The sequence below is a fragment of the Aphis gossypii genome, chromosome X, assembly GCF_020184175.1.
Source record: "Aphis gossypii isolate Hap1 chromosome X, ASM2018417v2, whole genome shotgun sequence".
NCBI lineage: Eukaryota > Metazoa > Arthropoda > Insecta > Hemiptera > Aphididae > Aphis > Aphis gossypii.
The window spans coordinates 56,193,588-56,220,285 of record NC_065533.1 but is presented as its reverse complement, the minus strand read 5'-3'; the positions used below and the strand labels follow the sequence as shown (position 1 = coordinate 56,220,285).

At 36.2% G+C, this 26,698-nt stretch overlaps 1 protein-coding gene across 1 annotated transcript; it reads left to right on the top strand.

The window, feature by feature from the left end:
• The first annotated feature begins 14,614 nt into the window (after positions 1–14,614).
• On the top strand, positions 14,615–21,388 carry LOC114119386 (transcription factor Sox-2-like). The gene has a single exon (XM_027980914.2). The coding sequence runs from the start codon at positions 15,233–15,235 to the stop codon at positions 16,646–16,648; it is 1,416 nt and encodes a 471-aa protein (XP_027836715.2). The 5' UTR covers positions 14,615–15,232; the 3' UTR covers positions 16,649–21,388.
• Positions 21,389–26,698: the final 5,310 nt, after the last annotated feature.

The following is a 26,698-nucleotide window of genomic DNA, read 5'->3' as shown; positions in this document are numbered from 1 at the left end:
TTAGGATCACGATTCATGAGTGTTTGTTGTTAGAATAATCTTCCAGTGTATACCTACTATATAGATATTATATAGACACGTAAAGTGAAGTCACCGCCGAAGTATATATAAAGTGTGGAGACGCAAACCGTGAGTATCGCGTGCGCACCTGTTCGCGTTTTATGATGTTATTACGATTATTATCGTATATTAAATTTTTTTCCCAATAAATTTCACGCGATCTTCAGGACCCGACCGCTCGACTGTCACGCCAGTGTAATCACTCTTATTAGATCAATCGCGCGGCCGATAATATTCAATAACGATAATCAAATTGATTTTTACCCGCATGCGATACTCATGTTTTTACCGAAAATATGTATATACAAAAAAAAAATAATAAAAACAATTTGGTTTTATTATATATATTTTTTTTTTTTGAATCTCGCCGGTTGCAAGGTGCCACTTTGTTTTTACAGCAGACCAATTTACGATGAGGTGTTTGATCCGCACTTAACTATATATAAACACACATATCACACCCATATATATTATTATAGAGTAATTATTATAATATATAATGTATATATACCTACTGCCGTTTCTCATTGTCGCGACCAAGTGCGCTCCCTCAAGTCTCAGACTGCAAGTATACGAATTTACACTGCAAAAAAAAAAATGTCGTCATTAATATTCATTCATTATAATTTGACATTATATGTATTATTATAATATGTAGACACTAGACCCCTATATTTTTTTCTCCGATTATAATCGAGTTGAGGAACAAGATCGTTCTGATTAATAATATAATAATAGGTAAGTAATAGGTACATTGGTACAAATCGTCGGAAATCATCAAAAAAATTATAAACTCTAGAATAACCGTTACGTCTGATCAATCCGTCTCGGTATACCCAAAAATATATAATAATATATACATCCGTCTTTTTTACACAACATTTAATAAATCACAACAGTATATTCTGTATTTCTAAGTATTACAATATTATAATAATATGTTTATAGTAGGTATTTATACGGTTTTTTTTATTCTCTATTTTCCGAGTAAGTACCTATAAATCTACGTAATGTTTAAATCGCATTATTGCACCTATACGTATGTATTATTTCGTACCTATGTTGCGTGTCGTCGTTTTTATAATATACAAACCGAAAAAACGTCACATCACTTTCATTATATCATAAATAAATTATAATACGCAAGTACGCGTAAAAAGTATCGTAAACACCTGTTAAAATTACTATTAATTATTATATTTTTATTGTATATATGTACACAATGCGTATAGTCAATGGTGAATATTATATTGATCGCATTAAGTACATCGTCTAATTAAAAATATGAATACGTCGATTCGTAGTAAATATATAGGTGTATAGGTATAGTACCACGCTTTGTTATGTACAGTGAATGAAATGTGTACACACAAATCGCAGTTACTCAAATTACAATAATAACTTACTAATATAGGTAAGTGTTATGTGTGTTATATTTCAGTCATTCGTATGATGAATGGTCAATAAATAATTTCGATTGCAAAAGTAATTTGTAAAGTGTATTTATCCAACAATATTTTTTGTAAATACACGAGTATAATATTATTATATAGATATGAATGTTATAATTTTTGTCGACAGTTTTTTTATTTTTTCATAAAACTAAAAATGTTTGTAAAAATGTGATTGTAAGTCATAATTTATATTATACATGTTATACACGCGTTATGGAACAACACAAAAACGAAGCGTTACAATATATTAAATGTTGACGGGACTAATGTTTATGACCCAAAAGGAAAAAAAAGGTTCAGCTAATAGATGCATTGCACACGCGACTTTAATGATGTCTTCGGTATTATGAGACGACAGTCGGGTACGTGGGAGAAAATAAATAGTTTTACTGTAGGCTTAGATTATATTTTATGATGGTGGGCGCCGAAACTCGAAGTAAAAAGACGATTTCAATAGAATCTCAAAGAAAAAAACAACCCGTATGGATCGAGCAGTACATATTGTACCTATATATGTATATAAATACATATGTGAGTGTATGTGTGTATAAGTACGCGTATACGCGTTAAACGATATAAATTCTAAAAAACGCGCACCAAGACGTGACTAATCCGAAGAGACCGAAAAAGATGTATTTTTTTTGTACGTATGTACACCGTGCTTATATACTTACTGAAATGTGTTTTAACATTTTTGGTTATTATCGTTCTAGAGTCGTGTCCTAATATCCAGAGATCGATTTTTATTACATACACAAGTACTTACCTATATAATATAATAAATGCGTTGCATCTATATATATATATTAATGGTGTTTCGATCGACGTTTTTAACTTTCGATTTTCTAACGCGTTCTTCACACTTACGTCTTACGCCTCCTCGTCAAGCATCTTGTTAGTTGTTAGTAAGTGTTACATATAGAAAAATAGTTTGTACTATACGCACACACACTATGTATGTATACATATATGTGTATGTGTATATATTATTGTATATATTATCATTGCGGCGCACAATGAGCGGTTCGTTTTGAGAAAATCAGTTGCTCTTCAAGAGGTGAGAGGGGGCTCATTGAACTCTTTCAAAGTCAAACTGACTAGTCGTTGGCGGGGTCTATTCGTATGCACACACACACACAAACACGCGCGAGCGCTAAAGAAAAAATAAAAAAACTAAATCACGACCTCTGATGCCAGTATGTTAGGAAGTCGACGGCCCGCGTATACACTCGGCAACTCGAGCTGCTCGTTTAAAAACGAAAACAAAACGCAGACAGGATGTAGGTTCGAAAAAATAGTGACCATCGGACTTTTAATGAAAATGTATTGTGAAAGACGAAAATATGTGTATAATATAATATACCTATTGGCTATTACCTACCTACTAAAACGGTTTATTCGCTGTTTGAATCATCAGCATAGAGTAGCAGGCATCCAACGTAACTCTAAACAAAGTATATAAAGACCTCCCCCCCAAATAAAAAAACATAATAATATGTATGATTTAAAACTGTATGCTAATCTAAAATTTTCATTACATATGTCATCAACAATTTAATATAAAAAATACTCATCGAGTAATTCATCCATACAAATAGTAATTTTTACAACAAGATAAATTTCTAATACAGTAAGCAATCGTATTAGACAAACATCGTTCACCAGCCGTATTTGTCTAAAGGGAATATACCTATGACTATAACCAGATAAAGCATAATATATTTACTCTATACAATTACAGTAAAAAACTATTTGTGTACACTCGGGTTTCTGCATAGATACAACATTATTCTTCGACACATAATAGTCTCATAACCGTTTGATCGATACACTCCCAGACTATATAGTGTTAAATAATAGTTGTTCATACCTACTATTACGAAAATCAATCCCACGCGTTAATACGCGTCAATATATAATATTATTACCACATCGATGCGAGTATTTAACGTGCGAAAAGATGTAATTTAAAAATCGTTGGAATCATAATAACGAATCGATGTCTAAAGTCACTACTGCAAGTCGTCAGATAAACTCATAACTCGTAATTTATTGTGCACGAACTTACGCTCACTATGTATACACTATACGTTCGTTATAATATTATATTATACGATATAGGTTAAACAACGTACGGGAGAAAACATCGTTAAAATATTCGCTGAAAACTTATGATTTTACGTCATGTTTATACGACAAAGGAAACAATTTGCTTTCCAATATATACTCTTTATACACGCGGTTGTCAGTTTGTCAATACGACGAACGTTGTATCTCGAAGAAGAAGCCCTCGAATTTTTTATTTTTTTTTAAATATTTGATATATTGTTCAGAGTGTTGTTCGAGTGACTGGCCAAGTGGGTCCGCCTCTGCCGGTCGACGAGTCAACACCTTCACCGTGGAATCGTCATTCCAATCATCACAACCGTATATAATATAATATTATACATTACTACATACTCTCTCACACACACACACATTATATATATATATAATCACGAATGCGTCTGTCAGTGCATACGTCGTAGGTACGTGATGTGTGTGACTGTATACGAGTGTGGGTAAACTAAAATTATATTCGGTTCACATGTGTAATAATAGTTATAATAATAATAATAATAATAGTATAAGAAATCATTTTTCATGATCGTATTTACAGCGACGGCCGCGGCGGCGGCGGCGGCGGTGGCGGCTCTCTTCAGTTTCAAACTAATGAAGTGCAAACGCGCTTGCACCCCGCGTGGTTACACATATATATATTTTTAATTGATATTATTGTTTATTATCTCAGGAGACCCGCGGTGAGAAATTGGGTGTGAAACGTTTCATCAATCACCCCGTATATACATCGAAAAATAAAAAATAAAATAAAAAAACCACAATGGGAAAAGAGGGGTGAACACGCAGAGTAGGTACGTAACGCGTAAGTATATATATGATGTGATGTGTGTGTGTATTCCAGAACGCGACAATGAATGCCAGGTGCTCAGCGCTGACTGTCAGGCAGTGTGCTAGCGTGGAAAATTTTCATTTTTTTTTTTTTATATATATACACTCGACTCGAAAAACACACACACACTCCGTCGTCGTCGTCGTCATCGTCATCATAGGTACAACCACGTACCTTTATTCGATGATTTACGTAAAAACAACAGATCCGTTCTCCGCGGCTCGCGCGCGTGAAGACACGTCGTATATAGGTATAGGTACACGTCATGCAGCAGGCACGTACTTGTTTATATATTTTTTGGAAAATAACGTGAAATAGGTGTGTCCAGGTCTCCGGGACGTAAAAGAAATTCAACGTCGACAATGCTGTCGGCCGGACGGCGCAGAGGGTCAGTCTCTCGTGCGCCTACGATATATATATATATATATGATATATACATGGGACGACAGTGACGGTGACGGTTACTGCGGAATGCGCATGAAATCGTACCTGCCGCGGCTGCGATACCAATATATAGGTGTATAACATATATAATATGTAGCCTTAAAACGACGTATATCCTTATACACAGTGTAAGACTAACGAGTAATATGGGCATTTCACTTTTAGCTATATACGCTGCACGTTATATATTTTATTTTCACATACAGGTATAGTCAAACTGCGTCTAATATATTGTAGAAAATCGTTTTCATCTATAAGCCACCGAAACGATTAAATTATTTTTATCGTCTATCCGGCTCGACCTAATTAGTCCGACGTAAACATAATATAATAACATTTTGGGTGTTATAATATTATTCTATACATACGCTGTATACACGAAAATTGATTTTTATATGTGCGTTTAATAAAAAAATAAAATATATTCAGTACCTATACCTACGAAACAATAGGGACTTACACAAGCAGTGCGTGTCTACAAAAAAAGTGGTTCACCTTTGATTAGTCACACCTATTTTACAACATAGGTAGCAAATCCAATGTTATATTATATTGTGCGCGCGTATAGACACATAGACACACTGTACCTATATATAATACGTTCGTCGTACGCATTATTATATTTGGAGATTGGTAACTAATTATGTTTTAATCTTAATCACGTTTTGCGAAAATCCAATTTAAAACATAAAATGGTACCATTTAAATGATAATTATTTTTATATTATTGAAAAAAAATAATAATAATTGTGTTTCAAACAAAGAAACACTGGTACAGTAGCACGCCTGCAATGAAGGAACACTAATACAACACATTAAATACATATATATAATATATATACAGAACTCGAGCAATAAATTCAATTCGTACTTGAACCAGTTGTTAAACCATTTATAATGGACGAAAAATCGAAAAATAATTACGACTGCAGCAGTATTATAATATACTCATATTTTGCAATGCATACTGTAAATAATATTTCGTCAACGATATATTATCATATGTAATATCATATATACGGTGTTTTATTATGTTTCGAAGATCGTTTCATCGAACAATTTGAAACGTCGAATACAATTGAGTATCAATCGAACGTTTTGGAATTATATAGATCATAAGGTCATTCGATGCATGTATTATCTACAGCACTGACTACTAACAGACGTCTGAATCAAAGCAAAAACGAACCTAAAGTACATCAACATTCAACATATTATATAGCAATCGGGGCTGCAGTAGGTATTGATATATTACATAACATTACATATATGTATAAAAATTATTTCAGAGACGATATATGGTATGTAAAATAATGTCGACTTACCTACTCGTTAAATTAAAAACGAATAGGTACCTACCAGTGTTATATATATATAAACATATTCGTCCGATACAGTAGGTATTTGAGTATATATTATGTGTATAAATGTATATGTATACGTAACCGTGCGTATATTATAGTGATGCAAATTCCCATAGCTATGTTATTTTCCTCTCAAAAAAAAAATGTATACATGTATGTATACCTATATCCGGGTACTTAAACGTAGGCGAGTTGTTTATATATATATATATATACAGTACACATAATATATTATAAATGTGTGTTCGAAAAATACATAAATGCGCATATGGATAGCGTGATTAAAGGGTGCCCACTCCTCCTGAGTGTACCCGGGTACAACGAATGCGTATATATATACTTTGTCCCTCGTCTCATTCCGGTTGTATGCACTAGCCGAGTTGAACACGGGGAGGGGAGAAAAAATAAAGAAGAAAAAAAAGATACTTGCACGTAGATACACGTCGATCTGGAGAGTCGCTGCTATACGTCATAATATTATATATTTTAATAAATAGCATAGCGTATAGTGTACAATTATTGAGAAATCAGCTGTCATAAAATATATACGTTTAATTAAACGCCTATAATATAGTATCTATATATGTATATATTGTGATGATATAATATTATACATGTATAATTTCTATTAGACTGTTTAGATGCTACGTTGAAAATAATAATCCACATTAAGATCTCTTGTCTAAGAAATCTGTTTGAAGAAAGAAAAAAACGTTTCTACGACAAGGTCGGCAATATAATAATATTAGAATAGTGATGTGTGTATAATAGATATTTACGTGCGGGTGGAATGTTCGTACCTACAACATTATAATATTATAATGGACAGACTCCTGTCTATTAATTGCATGCGTACAGTATGATTATTTATATAATGCATGTGTATGTGTGTGTTATGTATAATCGGACGTATTATGAGTTTATCGACAAACGAGTTATTATAATAAGCAGACGATAAATATATGTATATTATGAATGTGTGTCATAGAAATAGAATAATAGATAAACTGTTACGAAAAATAGAAGACCCATAATATGATCGTCGATTATAACTAAACGATTGATTTTTACATTTACATATATAATTATTTTTATAGTATACCTATAAAGTATGTTATTACTTATTAAGTAATGACGAGTCTAATATTAGAGTCTGTTCCGAATAATTATTATGTTTTCATGCATTCATTCCAGTGTTCTGCAGTGTTTCCATCTATCACGCGTAGTCTATGATAAATTGTAATATTTATAAGTATTACAAAATTACAATATTCATGTAAATGACGCTTCCTACAAGTATTATGTATCAAATAGCATTAATTATTATATATAGCGCCACTGTTTACAATCAATAGAAATAATAAATACCTACTTAATTCGGTGCAATATAGCTTATAAAATAAAATAAATCACACTTCACCCACTGCAAGTATTGTCTTGATTCTTACAAAATGTGCGCAACATAACAAAAACGAGTTCAGTAGAACGGACTTTGTGTTGTTCAATTTAATAATATTATTATGTATAGAATAAATTTTCCGGTGATCAAACTTAAATGTAAGGACATTAATTGACGGAAGATATGTCATTTGTTTACGATATTTAAATTTTCATTGTTCTCGCCTTTAAATTTAATCATTGGTCAATTCTCTCTATTATTACACTTATTATTATTATTATAAAATCGGTTCTACTGAACCTGTTCCATGTTATTCAGAGACCACTGCACACACGGGTATATAGCGTCCTCTCAATGCTATATAATATTAACGATACGTATATTAACTTCGTGTCCTGCGAGTGCATTATAATATATGAACATAAAACCGAGTATTTATTTATCGGGTAATATTTTATAATAAATAATAATATAACGATCGATGGATACCTAAAAGTATATACAAAACAATAAACACATACCTATAATATAGTACCTATTGGATTCCGTCGTCACGTACGTGTATTATATACGGCGAAGTCTGTAACTTGTGTATATTTAGTTAATATAGGACATATTCTTATCTCGGCGTATATTATTATACCGCCGCGAGTCTTTGCGATAGGCGTTTTCCGCGGAGGGGTTTTAATATATTATATACATTATTATGCTGTGCGGGGACGGATTCGATGGGCCTACTCGCGCGCTCGGTCCCTAGAGAAATTTAATATTTCGCGTCGGAGAACTTTGCAAGTGTTTATTTTTTCTCTCTCTCTCTCTCTCATTCCCTTTCTCGCTCGACACTTCTCTCGATCGTTCGACGACAGTTCGTACAAGACTCAAAAACACACGCGCATCGCTCGAGTATAGTTTTATAACATACATGTAGTACATATACATATATTATGGGCATACGTGTATTTTTATAATATGTGGTCAATACGACGATTAGGGACCGGAAATCGAGTAAGTCACAAAAATAATATATTACAACTGCATCCGCGGCCGACACAATAGGTCAATAGAGTACGCAGTCACACTGCTGTGGTCTGGGCTCGACTGAATACACACCTGTACGAAACGAAAAATCGTAAACTCTCCGCGAGTCTGCGGCTATTTTCAAATGTATTTATCGCGTCTGTAATACATTTTCTAAACTCGTACAGAGTTTAAGCTAAATATTTACGGCGTATAATATGAATAATTAGTTTTAAAAGGTATGTATTTATGTTGATATTTCAATCATCGCCGTTCGTTTTCCCGCATATAGATAATATAATGACTAATATACCTACTTACTGTGTACACATATATTATACTCAGCGTTAAATCTATTATAGGTATATACTCGTGTACCGCTGTAACACGATAATTTCCATTTGCCCAACCTACAATTATAATATTATATTATTATTCCTACGGTTTCGTCTCCTCGAATTATATATTACATATTATTATACCGCGTTTAAATTTGTGTGCGTGTAGCATACACATATATGACGTATATATATATATATTCATATGTCGCTGGTGCAAAAAACTACGTCTTCGTTACGACGTCGACTCGCGCTAATAGTTTCCTCGCTTTTTTCAGCACACGTTATATATATTATTACTTACATATATCATTATTATTATTATTCTACGCTATACAGTCAACGGTGGCGCGCGGTTAGTGGTTACTCCGGTTATGTGCCGACGCCGTTTGCATGTATATACACTATACACAGTATATATATGTATAGTTATCGCGATTCGTGAACGTGCCGTAATAACACTCATTAAGAAGGTTTTAAAGATAGGAGAAAAAAAAACGAAACGTTCGCATGCGTATATATACTGCCGCGGTGCACACGTCACGATCGTCTGTGTATATATAATATACAAACCACTATATTATATATATATATACTATATGTATAGCGTAGTAGTATTTAACGGTCGATCGTGCCGCGGAGTACATATATTTTTCGAAGTAATCATAAAATTTTACTAAATTTCCCGTGGAAATAAAAATCACTTTTTAAAAATCGTCGTGTCGTGCTTTTGTGATGGTCGTGGCAACCATAATCGCTTCAATTGCGAAAACGTATTTAGTATTTACCTACATAATTTATAATAATACATACCTTTTACGTCCTATATCTTTTCAATAAAAATTATCTATACTAGTACCTATATATATACGTATTTTCGCAGCAATTAGTCTGAATCGTCGCGAGATTAGAATTTACCTATAACATATTTATGTACACATATATTACACCGAATGTGACTTTGTGAACTGACACGATAAAATATACCGAGTATATGTATATTATGTGTGTATACTGTATTACTGTGTGCGTGTGTGTGCACACACTCGCGATTGTGCAACGCACGTGTATATGTAAAGCAGATGATGCTTTACGACGTATAATCATAATAATAGTAATCAGTGGAAATAAGTTTTATGTTTTACTATAAATATATATATTATATATATATAGATAAAGATACTGCAGCGTCTTGCAACTCTTAATGATCCCTTTGATTTATTCGAGGAAAAACACTTTCAACGTCTTGATACGAGTATATATATAACGAGAGGGTATATATACCAACCGTTTCCAGTCTAATGCAGGGTAAAAGGGTGATTTTTTTTATCAAAGTCTTATTATTTCAAAATCTATTAAAGTTTTTAAAAATATTTTTTTTTAGGTACATAATTTTCAGTCAAAATAAAACATTTTTATTTATTTTTTTATCTTAATAATACTGTTATAAAGTTGTTTACATTTTCGAATGACAACATGAACATTTTTAATTTCATAATTCGAAGCAGAAAACTGTAACGATAAAAAATATCGTTTTATTTGGTTTGGAAATTATTTAAAAAAATATTTTTAAAAACATTATAATATACTATAGGTATATTTTGAAATAATAAATGTCGTTTATTAAAAGAATCACTTTGTACCTATTGTATATACATAAGCACATAGTATAATAATGAAAAAAATATAAAAAATGCATGATATTTATAGATTTATATAGTGTCGATGGCATGTGTAGGGTATAAATAGAAAAAAATACAAACGATATATTATATTATACACAATACATATAATATTTATATGAATACTGTATATTATATACAATTATATTGTTGTTTTTAAACGACGAATTTAACTGCAGTTTAGATAATATTTAATTATAATACCTATTTGTGTATATGCCTACGTTATGCTTGATAATATATAGTTTTAGACACCATATTTCTAACGAGCTCAGAATGTCAACTATAATTTTTTTTACCATAATTACTGCAATATATCGTGTATACATAAATATACATATGTTAATTTTTTTTTTCTAAAATATCCTAGTGCACTCAAAAATTATAGATACACTGTACTTAGTATAAATGACTTTTTTAAATTTAGTACGTCGATATCCGTTACTCTGACCTATACTAAACACCAACTTATCCGGCAATAATACGTGCGAAAAATGTCCGCTATTTTTAATGTTTGTTTACCTCCACTTCCAACAACATTTGGGTCGTCCAGCTGTGTTTTATTAAGATGTTCCATTAGGATTTATGTTTTTTTTTTTATTTTTAACAATAAATTGTGTGCTTTAAACGGTAAAAGTTGGGGAAATATTATATATATACGCACACGTATATATATATATATTTTTTTTTTAATGGGTCATTCTATTGTGAAGCACAAAAGCGTTATTTGTACGGCTTAAACCTCGGGCGGACTCGACGGCGCGTAATATACATCCACCAGTATATCTTTATTTAATTTAATTTTTTTTTTTCTGACCCTATATATACTACTTGGAAATGTACAATTTACGTCAAATAAAAAATGTATGATTGTAATTACTTATTTAGAATTTAGATATGGCCTTTATATATTATACATGTGTTACCCGCAGTTTACTAAAAAAAAAAAAAAATATATGAAATACAAAATACGGTCTACTCCACTGTTAAAAAATAAAATGGTTGTTTTTTATTTCACCGGATAATATTATATTCATTTGATGTTTTTCACCAGCTACACTGAGGAAATTAGGCATTATATAATATAATATATATCCAACAAAAAGACATTTTATGTACATATGATTGTTTATTATTATATTTTACACTATACCACTATTTATTATTGTAGGTATAGTGAAGTCAACATCGATCCGCCTATACAGACACACATGTTATCAAACATGAATACATTTTAATTTATATATACTACTGATTTACAAATATTTACTACACGCGATATCTAACCAATAAATCTATTGGTAACAATATACTTATTAACAGCTCAGTGCGGTGTTATTATGTTATATATTTCTAAACACGATTTAATCGATGACATATTAATATATTAGCTGGTATATATAGTATATTGTATACTTCTGTATTTGTTTGAATCAATACATATGCAATGTCGTATAGGTACCTACTACATTTTTTATTTATATTATAAAATTGATTTAATTAATAAATAAAAAAATTTATAGCATATAACTTAACGCTTGTTACACATATAGTATTATATATAGGTACCTACACATAGAAACTAAATACTATACTTGTAACAACTATATATTAATAATATAAAATTTTTTTTTAAAAGACATAATAATCTTTAACTCCGTGATGTTTTCTGGTTATATTTTTAATGTAAAAAATTAAATAGTATACTTTATTATTATATCTACCTTATGTACCTATACCAGCATAAAACTATATTATGATTAATACTTATATGGGAAATGGGAATACATATCATACTTTTTATTATATATTATACATACACTAGACAACAGCATATTATGTATCTTTAAAAATTATAAAATACCACATTGTAGGTATATAAGTGTATACTAAATCGTAAACTCGTCACAAATTGTATTTTGCAAAACGTGGTCACAGCAATATATTATCTATAGATAGACACAACCTCGCGTATCATAGAACATCATTTCCGTCGTAGGTATATATTATTATATAATATTTATAATTGGAGTACAATGTACATCGAGGTTTTTATTATATGCACATCGTATTAACATGCGTATTTAATCATAATTAGGTATCATAGTTATATATATATATATACTATAAATTATAATTATACCCATATAAACAAACCCATCATACAGTTTGATCATAGGCGTAGCCAGTGGGCGTGCAGGGTATGAGCAGTGGCATCACCCTCTAAGCTTCTTACCTAACCTGACAATTTGTAATTTTTTTGATATTTTTATTTTGTTACTTAGGTATGTACCTACCTATACTGCTACTATAAATGCAGCGCATAATATACATAGACAATACAATTACCTATACCTACATAATTGTAATAATAATAGTTTTATGAGGGGAGGGGAGGTCGTTAAGATTTCCAGAAATATTTGCACTTTTTGAACTGCAAGAAGGCTGGCCTAACCTATGAGTTTTGCAGTCCCGTCGCACTGCAGAAATTCTGCATTCATATATATTATGTTCTTATAATTTATATGGTATATATTATTACGGACAGTTATATAGAAGTATAAAAGGTTTACCCGTTACATACTGTGTGTGCACTATATATACAACAGCGTGTACCCATAGGTGTATATTATACACACGTTCTGCGGTGTAGATAATGCACTCGCCACTGCAGGTTTACGACGGTCGTGTGTACAAGCACAATATGCGTATTATTGTAAACGTATACATATAATATCTGTATATAGTCATTGTGTGTGTGATCTGTTGATGTATGTATACAATATAATATACATATCTATTACGCTTATATAACGTGTGCATATACTTTTCCGGCAACACACTAGCGTGTATAGACTTTGTTGACCTATGACCTTGCGCTATATATATACATAAATGCGTTACAAATAGCGCATATATTATATATATATGTGTATAATAAAGAGGACTATAGAGGAGACCCTTTTTTTTTCGTATCGCGCGTTATTATATTATAATGCGCCTGTATTATATACATAATATATATATATATATATATTACAGTGTAATGTTTACGCGATAATTCACAGTACCTAATAATAATGTCATATAACGAGCGCGCGATCGTCTGGCTCGTAAATATGATGGGTATAATCGCCGCACGTCGAATTATAGGTACCTAGAGTACCTACATTCGTAAACGCGAATTAGCGGATTTTTTTTAAAAAAAATGACGTGAAAAATAAAAAATAATAATATAATATAAAGTGTGCAAACGACGACGACGACAACGACGTGTGACTCGTTCGAAGGGGCCCGCGGGTTATTATACAGTGCAGCGTGCGCGATATTACCTACACCTACACTTATATATTATATACAAAGGTCGCGGTGCAGACGCGGCGGAGAGTTGCGGCGTTTGCGGCTTTTGTTGGCAAATTTTTTCCCGTTTCCAGAGGCGTAAAAATTTCCGGCCGACACGAGACCGCGGCGGGGCAGGGGACCGCCGCGGCGTCGTTTTTCGTCCGCCGTCGAAATTTCGGTTTTTACCCCCCCCCCCCCCGACTCCGCGGCCGCAGTGCCTCGCGCGCACGGAAGACCGATCGTCGGGCGGGGCGGCGAGGGGCTCGGACGTGCAAAGCGGTAACACGCTGCGCGGGGCGGTGCGGTACGGTGCTCCGGCACGGCGGCGGCGGGGGCGGGGGGTACGCGTCGGGCGGAAAGAAGGTTAGGCGTGCGCGGCGGTCGAGTAAAAATATGGTTCACCCGGCGGCGGCCGCCCAGTGGCCGTGACGTCGCGGCACCCGATTGGCCGGGGAGGCGGTACGACAATCGATACGTACCTGCGCGCGCGGCGTGGCGGGGAGAGAGCAACCCCTCCGCCGCCGCCGCCGCCGCCGCACCGAGAGCGTACACGGCGCGCCGCGCTATTCACGATCGGCCGTCCGCGTAGTCGCACAACGGCAGTCGTACACGTCCAACGTTCGTCCCGCACGTACAACACGCGCGCCATCGCGGTGTCTCTGTTTTTGTCAAGTCTCGCGCGCGTGTGTTTCCTCACGGCCGAGTGTTTTTCGCCGCGCCACACACATGACACCGTTTGTCCGTGCGTTGATCGCGTGTTCGTCGTCGTCGTCGTCGCTGTAGTGTTATTTATTTTTTTTTTTTTTCACGTTTTACCTGCGTTCGTCGTATAATATTATAATAACGATAATAAAATATAAATTATTCGCGTTTTAATTTTTTTTCCGTTTTCGGTTTTTTTTTTTTTTCCAAAAGGATTTTCGTGGTTTTTTCCGTGTGCTGTTCTCGCGCGGATGACACCGCTGATCTGACCAGGTCGCGCAGCTGCCGACATCGCTCCGACACCGCCGCCGCTGCCGCACCACCACCGGTCCCGCGGGCGGATAACACCGTCACGCGAGCTCGTCGCCCGCGATCTTCACCGCTCACGGTAAATACCCGTCGATAATTGACGATAACTCGCAGTACCCGCAGTCGCGCCGTCGACCGCAAACGACTAACGCAACAGCAGCGATTAATAAAATGCTAATGGACGCCGAAATAAAAAACTGTTCCGGCCTGTTGGCTGGCGGAGTGCACCACGCGTCCGCGCACATGGGCCACACGTACGGCAACCTGAACCAGATGGGCATGTTGGCCGGCATCGGTTCCGCGGGCGTCGTGCTGGGCGGGCCGCAGGGCGGCGGACAGCAGCCGCTCTCGTCGCCGCCGCCGTCGCAACAGCAACAGCAACAGTCCGCGCTGCACCAACAGCAGCAGCAGCAGCAGCAGCAACAGCAACAGCAGCAACAGCAGCAACAACAGCAGCAACAGCACCATCAACACATGCAGCAAGCCGCGGCGCACCACCATCATCAGGTGAGCGGACACGTAGTCGGCGGCCAGCTGCAGTTGCCGTCGCCCAACAACAACAACTCGTCGTCGGCCAACAAGAACCAGAACGTGGACCGCGTCAAGCGGCCGATGAACGCGTTCATGGTGTGGTCCCGGGGACAGCGCCGCAAGATGGCCCAGGAAAACCCGAAGATGCACAACTCGGAGATCAGCAAGCGGCTGGGCAGCGAGTGGAAGATGCTGACCGAGACGGAGAAACGGCCGTTCATCGACGAGGCCAAGCGGTTGCGGGCCGTGCACATGAAGGAACATCCGGACTACAAGTACCGGCCCAGGCGCAAGACAAAGACACTGATGAAGAAGGAAAAGTATCCGCTGCCCGGCGGCGGCGGACCGTTGTCCCTCGGCGGTGCCGGCGGACAGCCGTGCGACAACTCGGTGGGCGGCCGGAACGCCGTCTCGCAGGCGTCGGCCGCGGTCCAGCAGCAGATGGTCAGCAACAGCCGGGAGCTGTACCACCAGATGAACGGTTACATGCCCAACGGCGGGTTCGGCATGCACCACGACCCGAACCCGTACGCGCAACAGCCGTCGCCGTACGCGTCGCACATGGCCGCCGCGTCGCAGGCCGCCGCCGCCAGTTACCGGTACGACATGCCGCAGATGAACAACAACGCGGCCGCGGCCGCGTCCATGCACTACTTGAACGGCAGCTACAACCTGTACTCGGACATGAACCAGTACCAGCAGGGGCCGCCGTCCACGTCGCACAGCCCGGACAGCATCAAGTCCGAGAGGATCTCGCCGCCCGTCCAGTCGGGCGGACACTCGCCCAGCCCCAGGCTGTGCCAGCAACAGCAGTTGCACCAGCAACAGCAGCAGCAGCAGCAGCAGCAACAGCAGCAGCTGGGCGGCAACGATCTGCTCCGCATGTACATGCCGCTCGAGTCCCGGCTGTCCGCCGCCGCCCAGGGACACCAACAGCCCGGCGTGCACGGCCACCCGTATCTGTCGCACGGCCAGCAGCAGAACCTCGTGCAGCAGACTCACCCACACTCCATGTCGCCCGATCTCCAGATGGGCCACTTGGGCCATCACATGTAAACGACTTCGGTCCGCCAGCCTGTCTGCCTGCCGGCCAGCCAGCCAGACGACCGACAAGTCGCAGCCGTCGCCGCCGCAACTTCCTCCTCATCGCCGTCGACACCGTTCTCATCTCAACGTCCGCGAGCGCCACCAAAGGACAGCGCCGCGCACTACGCGTGTCATGTAAGCCATACTTAAAAAAAAACAAAAAAAAAAAATTTAAAAAAAATTACTAAAACTTATTATATAATATACATTAGAACGGCGCGAACGGCGGGCAAACGATTCGGTCTTGTCCCGTGATCTTTGCTCGCCGTTGGGATATATTTTTTTTTTTAATAACATTGTCATATTATTATAACGATTAACTAAACGTTTTACGTTTTATACTTGCACGAGCCGCGAGTAGTAGACATTTCTATGATGACGATTATTGTTTTTTCCTGTTTCATTATATATTTTTTTTTTTTTTTATTATTATTATTTATAATTTTGATTATTTTTCAAATTTGTTTTTGAAAAACATTAACCGCGTGTCGGCCGCGTAAACCATTTGCTTATTATAAAAAATATAATGTTCACAAAATTTGTAACGAAATAAACACGTCCTTTTTCCGTTAAACGTAAAAAAATCATGTTAAACACGAATAACATTTTCGTCTATTCTCCCGTGTAATAATTGATAATATTAATCTATTATTATTTTTATGTGCGACTACATGTCGAAAATCGACGTGCATAATTCAATATCATATTATAATATGTATTGCGATACTATAATATTAGGCGTGATTCCTCCTATCCATTAATCGTCGCGGGTACAGTTTTAATTCGAACGCACAAAAAACGACTCTTTTATGTATCTATACATTTGCTTTGTACATAAAAGTGTATTTTTTTGCTTAACGAAAAAAAGAGATTAAATTAAACTACCCCCGAACCTTTCCCCAGTCGCGCGCACGCCTTTAACAATTAATATTTTACATTAAGTATAATATACATTACTATAATAATACACATACTTGTGTGAAAAATGCGCGCAAATGAACAATAATAATATCTATATACGTTGTTAAGTGTTTCGGTCGAGTCTACGGCGCGGAGCCGTCAGAGATTGTGCCATAAAATTAAAATCGAAAATAAAATTGTAGAATAAAAAACGCACACACACGCCCAAACACCCGACAATTTGCAAATCGAAAAAGACGTTCGCCTCTTCTGCAAATCGAAATCCGTCCTAACCGTCGACCATCATCCTTATTCTCATCACGACATTGCCGTACATTGAATTTCATGAACCGATCGCACACCAACAATAATAAATTTCCGAAAACAAAAAACCCACCTTGGACTGCACCAGTCAATATAGTTCATACATTGTATATTAGCTTACCACCCATGCCACTTGTCGACATTAATATTGTAAGATTATAGTACGATAATATCATCGACGGTCAAAACACACACGCACGCACACCATTAAGCGCGTAATCCAGTAAAACAAACGAAATAAAAAAAATAAATAAATAAAACACCATAATAAGAGGAATAAAAAACTGGTTACCCGTCTCCCTTTCCTCTGCAGGTCGACGCCGCCACAGCCGACGCCCGGGGAGAGAGAGACGCATAATGAGTGTGTGTGTATATTATATATTATATACGTGTAATATATTGTATTCAATTAGTGATGTGTTTTATTATATTTTTTTCCGTCGTTTTTTTCCCCGATTTTCAAACAAGATCGTTAGACGGGGCGTGGAAGGTGTGTCTTGCACGCACGCACAAAACAAACCGCCTTAAACCGCTTCGATTTGATGTCAAACACGGTCGCCGCCGAACGCGATTGTTAACCCGTATAAGTGATGGGTATCGTCGTGTAGTATCACCTGTTCACCGGGCATTATCGTTTTCGACGACATTTCCCAAGACAAAAGACACGCTGCGAATTCACGCTACGGCCGTATCGTCGGCATCGAATTTGTTTTTCGCTTCTCCATCACATTTCGCGTGTATTATTACTACTGCTGAAATGTGATCGAGACGCTAAAAATAAACTTGTCGCGTTTTCTGTAGTGAGTTCAATAATCAGCGATCGCTTTCTCGTGCGTGCGTTACGATCGTCCGTTTCGTGTTATTTTCGTTTCCGATAAAATTATTGCAGCAGTAATTCCCGACCGGATCAGCAGGTCTCCCGCTCGTCCATCGAGACGCCTCTATATATCATATATTACGTGCATTGCAAGTGTTCCCAATATTATCGCCAAGATTTCCGTTAACCGTACGGCGACAATACTTAAACCCATACCTATTTTATCTGTGCGACGACGGCCGCCGCGACCGTGAATTTTTCCCTACACACCGTTTAAACGAGTACAGCTGTACTACCCGCCGTGCATAGTATTGTCGATAATAAAAACCACCGTAACCCCCTTACAATAATGACAACATTAATAGTTTCGATAGAGCACATCATAATATTATATACGTTAGATGACGACTCTCCGCCGCCTAGGAGAATATCCAATAAACCGTGCACGCGTTTCGAATTTTTTCCGTTTCCCTCTATTTTTACCATTACTGTTGTTATTAGGTATATATAGTTTTTAAATTGTCGACGATTTTCGGTTATCTCCGCAGCGCTTATCGACGATAATGTTCGCTTCAAACTCCGTACACGGTTATTTTATCACGTACCCATATAATACTGCACACATGATATTATATTTATATACGACATTAACGCGGTACTAGCGATTTTACGCGACGCGCCTCTCCCGCCGTACTAAAATCGCTTTTACCACATTATAAAAATATATACATATAATGTGTCAGTTGCTGTAGTAATATTATAACGTTGTTTTTAATCCGATATTATTGTCGATATGCTCAGGTATTGATGTACGCTTTTTAAAAGTACTCGCCGCACTGCGACCTGCACGTCCTCGGTGGTTCTCTCCAAAATCGCCTGTCACGAGCCGAAATTGTTATTATTAATTTTTGTTTTTCTGTTTTTCCGATTTATATAACATTATTATGATTCCGTCTTACCCGTTGGTTTTTTCTTTTTTTTACTTTTTATGTTCCCGCACTGAACGCGTAAACGTTAAGTATATCGTCATTCTCGTAATAGGATAACGATATACTTTAAGTCCACGGTACAGTCAATTGTGCGATATTATGCTCGTTGCGATCATTCACTCGCGCGGGCTGATATCTCGTAATTGGGCGCAGAGAACGGAAAAAGAAAAAAAAATTCAAAACAAACACACAAAATAACCTAACAATACCTGTGGTAATACCTGACGCAAAATTATGACGTGCGATCGATCGAACTCCATCTTAATATTATAACGCGGTCTTGCGGTTTATTTGTGATTTTTTTTTTTTTTTTTTTGATAATATTATCGCGTCCACGGCGTGTATAATGCCGATGTTTATATTATTTTTTTCAATAGTAGTGTTTCTATTATGTTCACAATAATTTAGTGTGTTTTATGATTATTTTTACTTGAATGTCATTCGTTCATACATTATACTCTTTGGCTGTGAGTCGTGACGTTTCCTCTCTTTTTGATTTCCTGATCAACAATCCCTGACTAAATATAACAACCGTATGTGTGTGTGATTTTTTTTTTAAATATTTTAATGTGTATATTTAAATTTTTCCTTCTATACACACCGATGAACCCCAATTACATAATAATATGTTTCTTGCCATTTACGACGAACCGAGTTGTTTTTGTGCCATTGTTTCCCAATTTTAATTAATATTTTTAAATATATATTTAAATGCGTAATTATGATATATGAATATCATAAAAACAAATACAAAATCGAATAAAATAATAATAATTTGTATAAAACTATATATATGTAAATATTGTTGTATCGTGATTAAGTGATTCTGGAGATGAAAAATGAATATTAAATAGGGTATATATTTTTAAGGAACAATATATAAAATATTATATATATAAAAAGATAACAACTGATAATTTCTCCAAAACGATAAAATACATTTTTAAAAAATATGCAACAAGCTATTAGAAGTTATTATTTCATCTTAAATATATTATTTTAAGTTAATTATACAAATTACAGTGACCCGAACACATTTCGCGTTATTTTTATGATTATTTTTATGATTATGATTATTATTATTATTACTATTATTATTATAATTTTTTCGTTGTTGATGAAAACACCTATAAATATAATACTATAAATTTAGACCTACGACCGTGCCGGCTGGAGAACCTATTGTTTTCCCGTTGTGCATGCGAATTCGATAACATTGAATCCGACACGGATGCAGTGCTATGATAATATTATTATTATTGTATTATTTTCTGTAGTGTTTTTAAGGTTTACAGCTCAAAAAAAAAAAGATCATATTATATTAATTGTAAGCCCGAATCAATTTTTTTTTTCATCAACTTTTTTTATTAATATATTATTATCTTTTTATTATTATTATTATTATTATTATGGATATTATTATTATTATTATCATCATTATTATTATATTATTATTACTATTATAATTATTACAATTATTATTATTATTTTTACATTTTGTAAATAATTTACTATAAAACAATTTGAAAAAATTTGTATATAAAATTGTAATAATATAACAAAAATAAGTAATGTTGTACTTGTTCTGTTGTCTTTAGACTTAAATTTCTGTACCAAGTCTGATATAGCGTTTGGTCTGTATTATTTATTAGTAATATATATTGATAATGTATTATTGAAGTCCGAGTTTTAATTTTTTTTTTTTTTTGTACGATTTGATACAAATAATATGCGCCTCCATGTTAATTATTAGTATTTTAGCCGACGAAACTACACAGGTGACAATTAAGTCCGAAAATTTAATGACATTAAATTGAGTGCAAATGAAATATTTTAATATTTCATGAAATTAAATTAATAATGACCGTAAAAATCGTAGTGAAATTGACTAAAAAATTGTATGGTTTTTTGGTCCGATAATGAAAATTATATAATATTCTTTCTATTATAAATTATCATTATTTATTATTAATATAATTATTATTATTACTATTAGTATTATTATTATTATTATCGCAGTGTGTATTTTCGGGTAAATCATAAAGACGCATAGGTATATTATGTTATTGTTATACCTTACATATGATTATTGATAATATAAATATTTCGTATATAGGTTAAGGAGTCTTCGTGTTTGCCAGTGGAAATATTAATAGTAATATAGTTGAAGATGCTGAGCATGGTTTTTTAAGATTTGTACGACGTTGCGCAAAACGAAAAACGCCGCCGTACACTAATTCGTCGTAAAACGTTACTACGCGCTTTCATCTAACAAAATATAATATTAATCGTCTCACAGATTTCGGTTTTATTTTTCTCAATAATTCTAATTATTACCGATTTACCTACCTATATCTAATTATAATATTATATTATATTTATAATAGGTAGGTTTTGATCGCAAATCATTTGCCGTCGATCATTATTATTAATTTAAACACCGCGTAATGTTTTATTTTAAATCGAAAAAAATGTATATTGTTACACCTACTGCAGTGATTGTACAGATGTGCAGCTTGTATTATTCTGCTGCACGCTGCGTATTATTATACAATACAATAATTTTTATCGTCTCGCGAGTGCAACGGAGAAACTTACAGTGTCGAATCCGGTTTTGATCGCGTAATAATATAATGTCGTGTTTTCGTTTTATACGATTTTTTCGCGACGGTAACGGTCTTAGTGCCCCCCCCCCTCACAGTTCATTTTTTAAACACGACGGCTCGACTAATCGATTTTTTCGTAATCAAGTGTTATTCACGTCGACGTTTTTACGTACATAAATAAAAAACATACATATATCCGCGACTCGTTACTGTGCAGTAACGTTTTAAAAACCGCGATATCACAATCGCTCGCGGGTTGTGTAAATCGTGCGTCTATATAGTCCGTGTTCGTTTCACCGTCAGCGTGGCAGTAACGACCGTTTGGATTTCAAAACAGCCAGTGAAAAAATAATCGAATATCTACGAAATGATACTCTCTATATATATATATAGGTAATATATACTTTGTACCTATATAACGCGCGACCGAGCCAGTTTTTTCTATATATACTGAACTCTTTCAATTTTCATATTTTCTTCCTCCGCGCTTGTCTTACCTACACGGTAATAAAATATTAATAACTACGCAGTGCAGTATATGACGTGTATATGAAGTGTTATGTTACGTCGGAACGCGCACGACAGCCGAATAATTCGTTGTGGAGCCGTTTCATCGGATGGACGTCTATCTATCTATCTACATGCGTGCGTATGAGACGGACTGTGCGTAAATCTTGTACGGGACAATACTAATCACGCGCAACAAAGAAATTTGAAATCGATCGTCGATCATTATGTTTTCGATTTCGACGTCGGCCTCGATGATTCTCGAAAAACTTTTCCCCGGTCGTTATACATTTTGTTATTTCGATTGTGGTGCAGCGCTCTTTCTTCTCCGCGAGTTCGGATACCGTCTGCAGTCGTGTATTATTATTATTTTGTTTACTAATCTATATAATATTTTTTAATTCGGCGTGTCGTCTTTCGTTATTACGAGCGTCGCATTAAATGCACCTATGCGTTTGGATTCTGCTGCAGAGAAAACACATGTACCTTACCATCATCATTGTATATCGTTTAAACTTATATTATGACTCGAGCCCCGCGCGCTTTCGACGAAACGACGGACGGGGTTATTTTTTTCGAGTCGTTATGTTTCTCGCGATTTTTCAAACGTCTGCAAAAATGTTCGCATTGATATTGTCATGTCTTATATATTTTCTCATGCATTATTATTGTAGACGTCTACACGTGAATTTCCGTATTTCTCGCTATTGTATATGATGTATTATAGAGAAGAACAACACCGTGAGCAGGGTATACAGCTCTCACACACTTGTATAGCCGCTAGCTCTTCGTATTTTTATATATTTTCCGTATATGTACAGACGTGCGACGCGACCTACCCGTCATCGTTTGACGGGTGTGTTCTGCGAAACGGATCGAAAAGCCGGGGCGGATAACAATGGCATTATATATAATATATATATATTATATGAATGCGTGCATTTTGTTCTCGCGAAAACGGGTTTCGTTTGAAATTCAAAACGACTGTTGTAGCGAATAATAATACGCATCGTCGTCTTCGTCCGAATTTCTATAGCAGCGGCTTCCAAACTCGCCACGCAGGTACCTCGGCTTCGTCTTGACGATTCGTGTTCCTTATAATATATAACACTGCACCACTCGTCAATATAATATATATAGTCGATATATGTCACAGCGGTTATAGCAAAACGTATATAATGGGGTTCGACGGCTCGTATCCGGCTTAAAATTCCTTTTCGCGCTCGCTAAATCATATTCCGACGCGCACAACATATATTATTATAGAACGCGTATATATATAACTGTGCGCCTTGTATTGCAGCGTAATGGTGTTATATATATATACGTTAAATATTGTTATATAATATATATATTCTAAGTACAATTTACTATAATATCGGTGTCATATGTAATGCGTTATATTAATATATTATTGTATACGTAGATCGCTATCGTCCGTTTCCGTTCACTCCGAAAACGCCGAATTATTCGCGGTCGCCCCGGCGCTGAACGAACAATGAATAATAATATACATACGCGTATATCGTTATTATTGTAGTGCGTAATGACTTATATATTACTTCAAATAATATTACTGTGCACCGTATCATTTCGTAGATATATTGATTGGATTTTCACCGTGCGTTCGAACCTACATACCTATATTATACGTATGTAATATAATACGTATAGGTATTAGATATATTATATGTGCTGTTGCGAAAAACGCGCGTTGTGTCGTGTTCGACCCTGACACACCTAGGAAAAATGACAGTAAAGAGTTGACCGAAAAACAGTGTCGATGCAAAAATACGAACGGTTTTTTAAAAAAAAATGTTGTATTATTATCCGAGACCGGAACGACCACGTCGACGACGATGATGACGATCCATCCGTTTGTCACACGTATAGGTACTATTATTATTATAACGGTTTTCGAGCACGACGACGACGACGACGACGACGTCTTGTTATACGCACTTTTAAATTTTATATTTAAATTATGTTCTCGGTACACGGTATATTAATAATTATTATATTATAATAACGTACACGGCGTAATAATAGTATAGAATAACGTATATGCAGCGTATACCTCGGTTACGAACAAACGCAGTGCAGCTTTTTCCGGGAAGAAACCCTGTTCGTATACAACTACGCTTTGACGGTTTCTTCGACGTTTATATACTCTGTATATGCATTACATGATAATGTGACCCAAATATTTATTATAATATATTTAATTATCTCTATGCGTGTGTACAGCATGCGGAAATCCGATCGGGTCATCTGTGTAATAGGTAAATCAACTATACATATTATGCGTATACCTATATATATACAAATCTCGACCTCTCGATATTATATGATAATATAATAATAGATCGCGACATCTGTAGCGCGCGGTCGGTCACGTATATGTAGAGCTCAAAAGAGAGATCGCCTCCACCGATCTCTCTCAAATTTTATTATAATATTAATGTTATAAAATATGTGTATACAACCGTCGCGTTTCGTTGCAGCAGCAGCAGCTGTGGAAAAAGGAAGGTACATATATAGTGCTGCTGCAGAGTGTGGAGGTATTATATTATTGTTGTATGCAGGCAGACCACCGGACAAACCTAATCTCTCCAGCGCGGTTTTTTTTTTTTTTATTATTATTATTATTATTTACTCTCATCCGACGACGGTTTGCCGGTACCGTTAACCAATAGCCGGGCCCGAGGCCGCCCTCCCCGTCGGAATGCTCGGCCGGCGCGCGCGCAACAACACTGGAAATTAGCAACGCCTCTGCCGGCTGACGGTCGGGGACGGGGAAAGACGTACGGACGGGCGGGGAGAGAGCGCGTTGCCTTTCCCGCCCGTCGAGCTCGGTCGCACGCACACACACACACACGGCTCGCGCACGCCGCTTAATTCGCTTTCATCGGTTTTTCCAGCCGGCGGCGTTTTTTTTTTTTATTTTTTGGCCGCCGCGAGCCCGAGTACATTTCGCGTCGACGGTGCGTATCGTCAGAGCGGAGAGAAACGACGACGACGCGGGTAAGGAACACGAAGATTATACATCGTAATGATAATAATATAGTAATATATTTTAGACGATATTATAACGTGTGTGCCCCTATTATTTAGGCCGTGTGCGGACGACGGGCGAGAGATTATTTACAATATATTATCACAGGTCGTAAGTGCCGAGCACACGAGCGTTTACGCATGCGGTATTCTGCAGATGTCCGCGGACGCGTTTGATAACGGTGAAATTCTGCGTTTTGCTTCCGTTTCCCATATATTATATATTATACTGCAGGCACAATAGTATAGTGTACGCGAGTCCGGAATGAACGTTATTGTCTGCGTATAGGCTACAGCGAATATTACCTCTCGAAGCGTCTGCGGCTAGTCGATTCGGGGGGGTACTTATGTGTAGGTACCTACACAGCTGTCACCTGGTATACATCATGTTCAGAATCTTCTCTCGTTATCCAAATTCGATTTTAGATAAAACTGCATTTACAGATACTATCAATTATAATAATATATTAACCACCTTTTATATATACGCACGCCACGGTACAGGAGTCTTTGAATATTTTAAATCGTTTGATATGGGTACATAGGTTCTGCAGTGATATAAAGGGTTATAACTTTATAAGTTGTAACCGCGTACACATGTCTATATAGGTACATTATAATGCACGGAATACCGCGAAAACGGTTTAATAGCAATACCTTATAACGATTTATAATATTACTATACATATCGATTTTAACTTTCGCTTAGTTACTACAGAAACTGACTACGGTTTCTTATAACTTATTGTCGGGTGCGCTGACGAATTTCAATTTTATATATACATAGGTAATGCAGGTTACATCAAGCGTTGCGGTATAACGT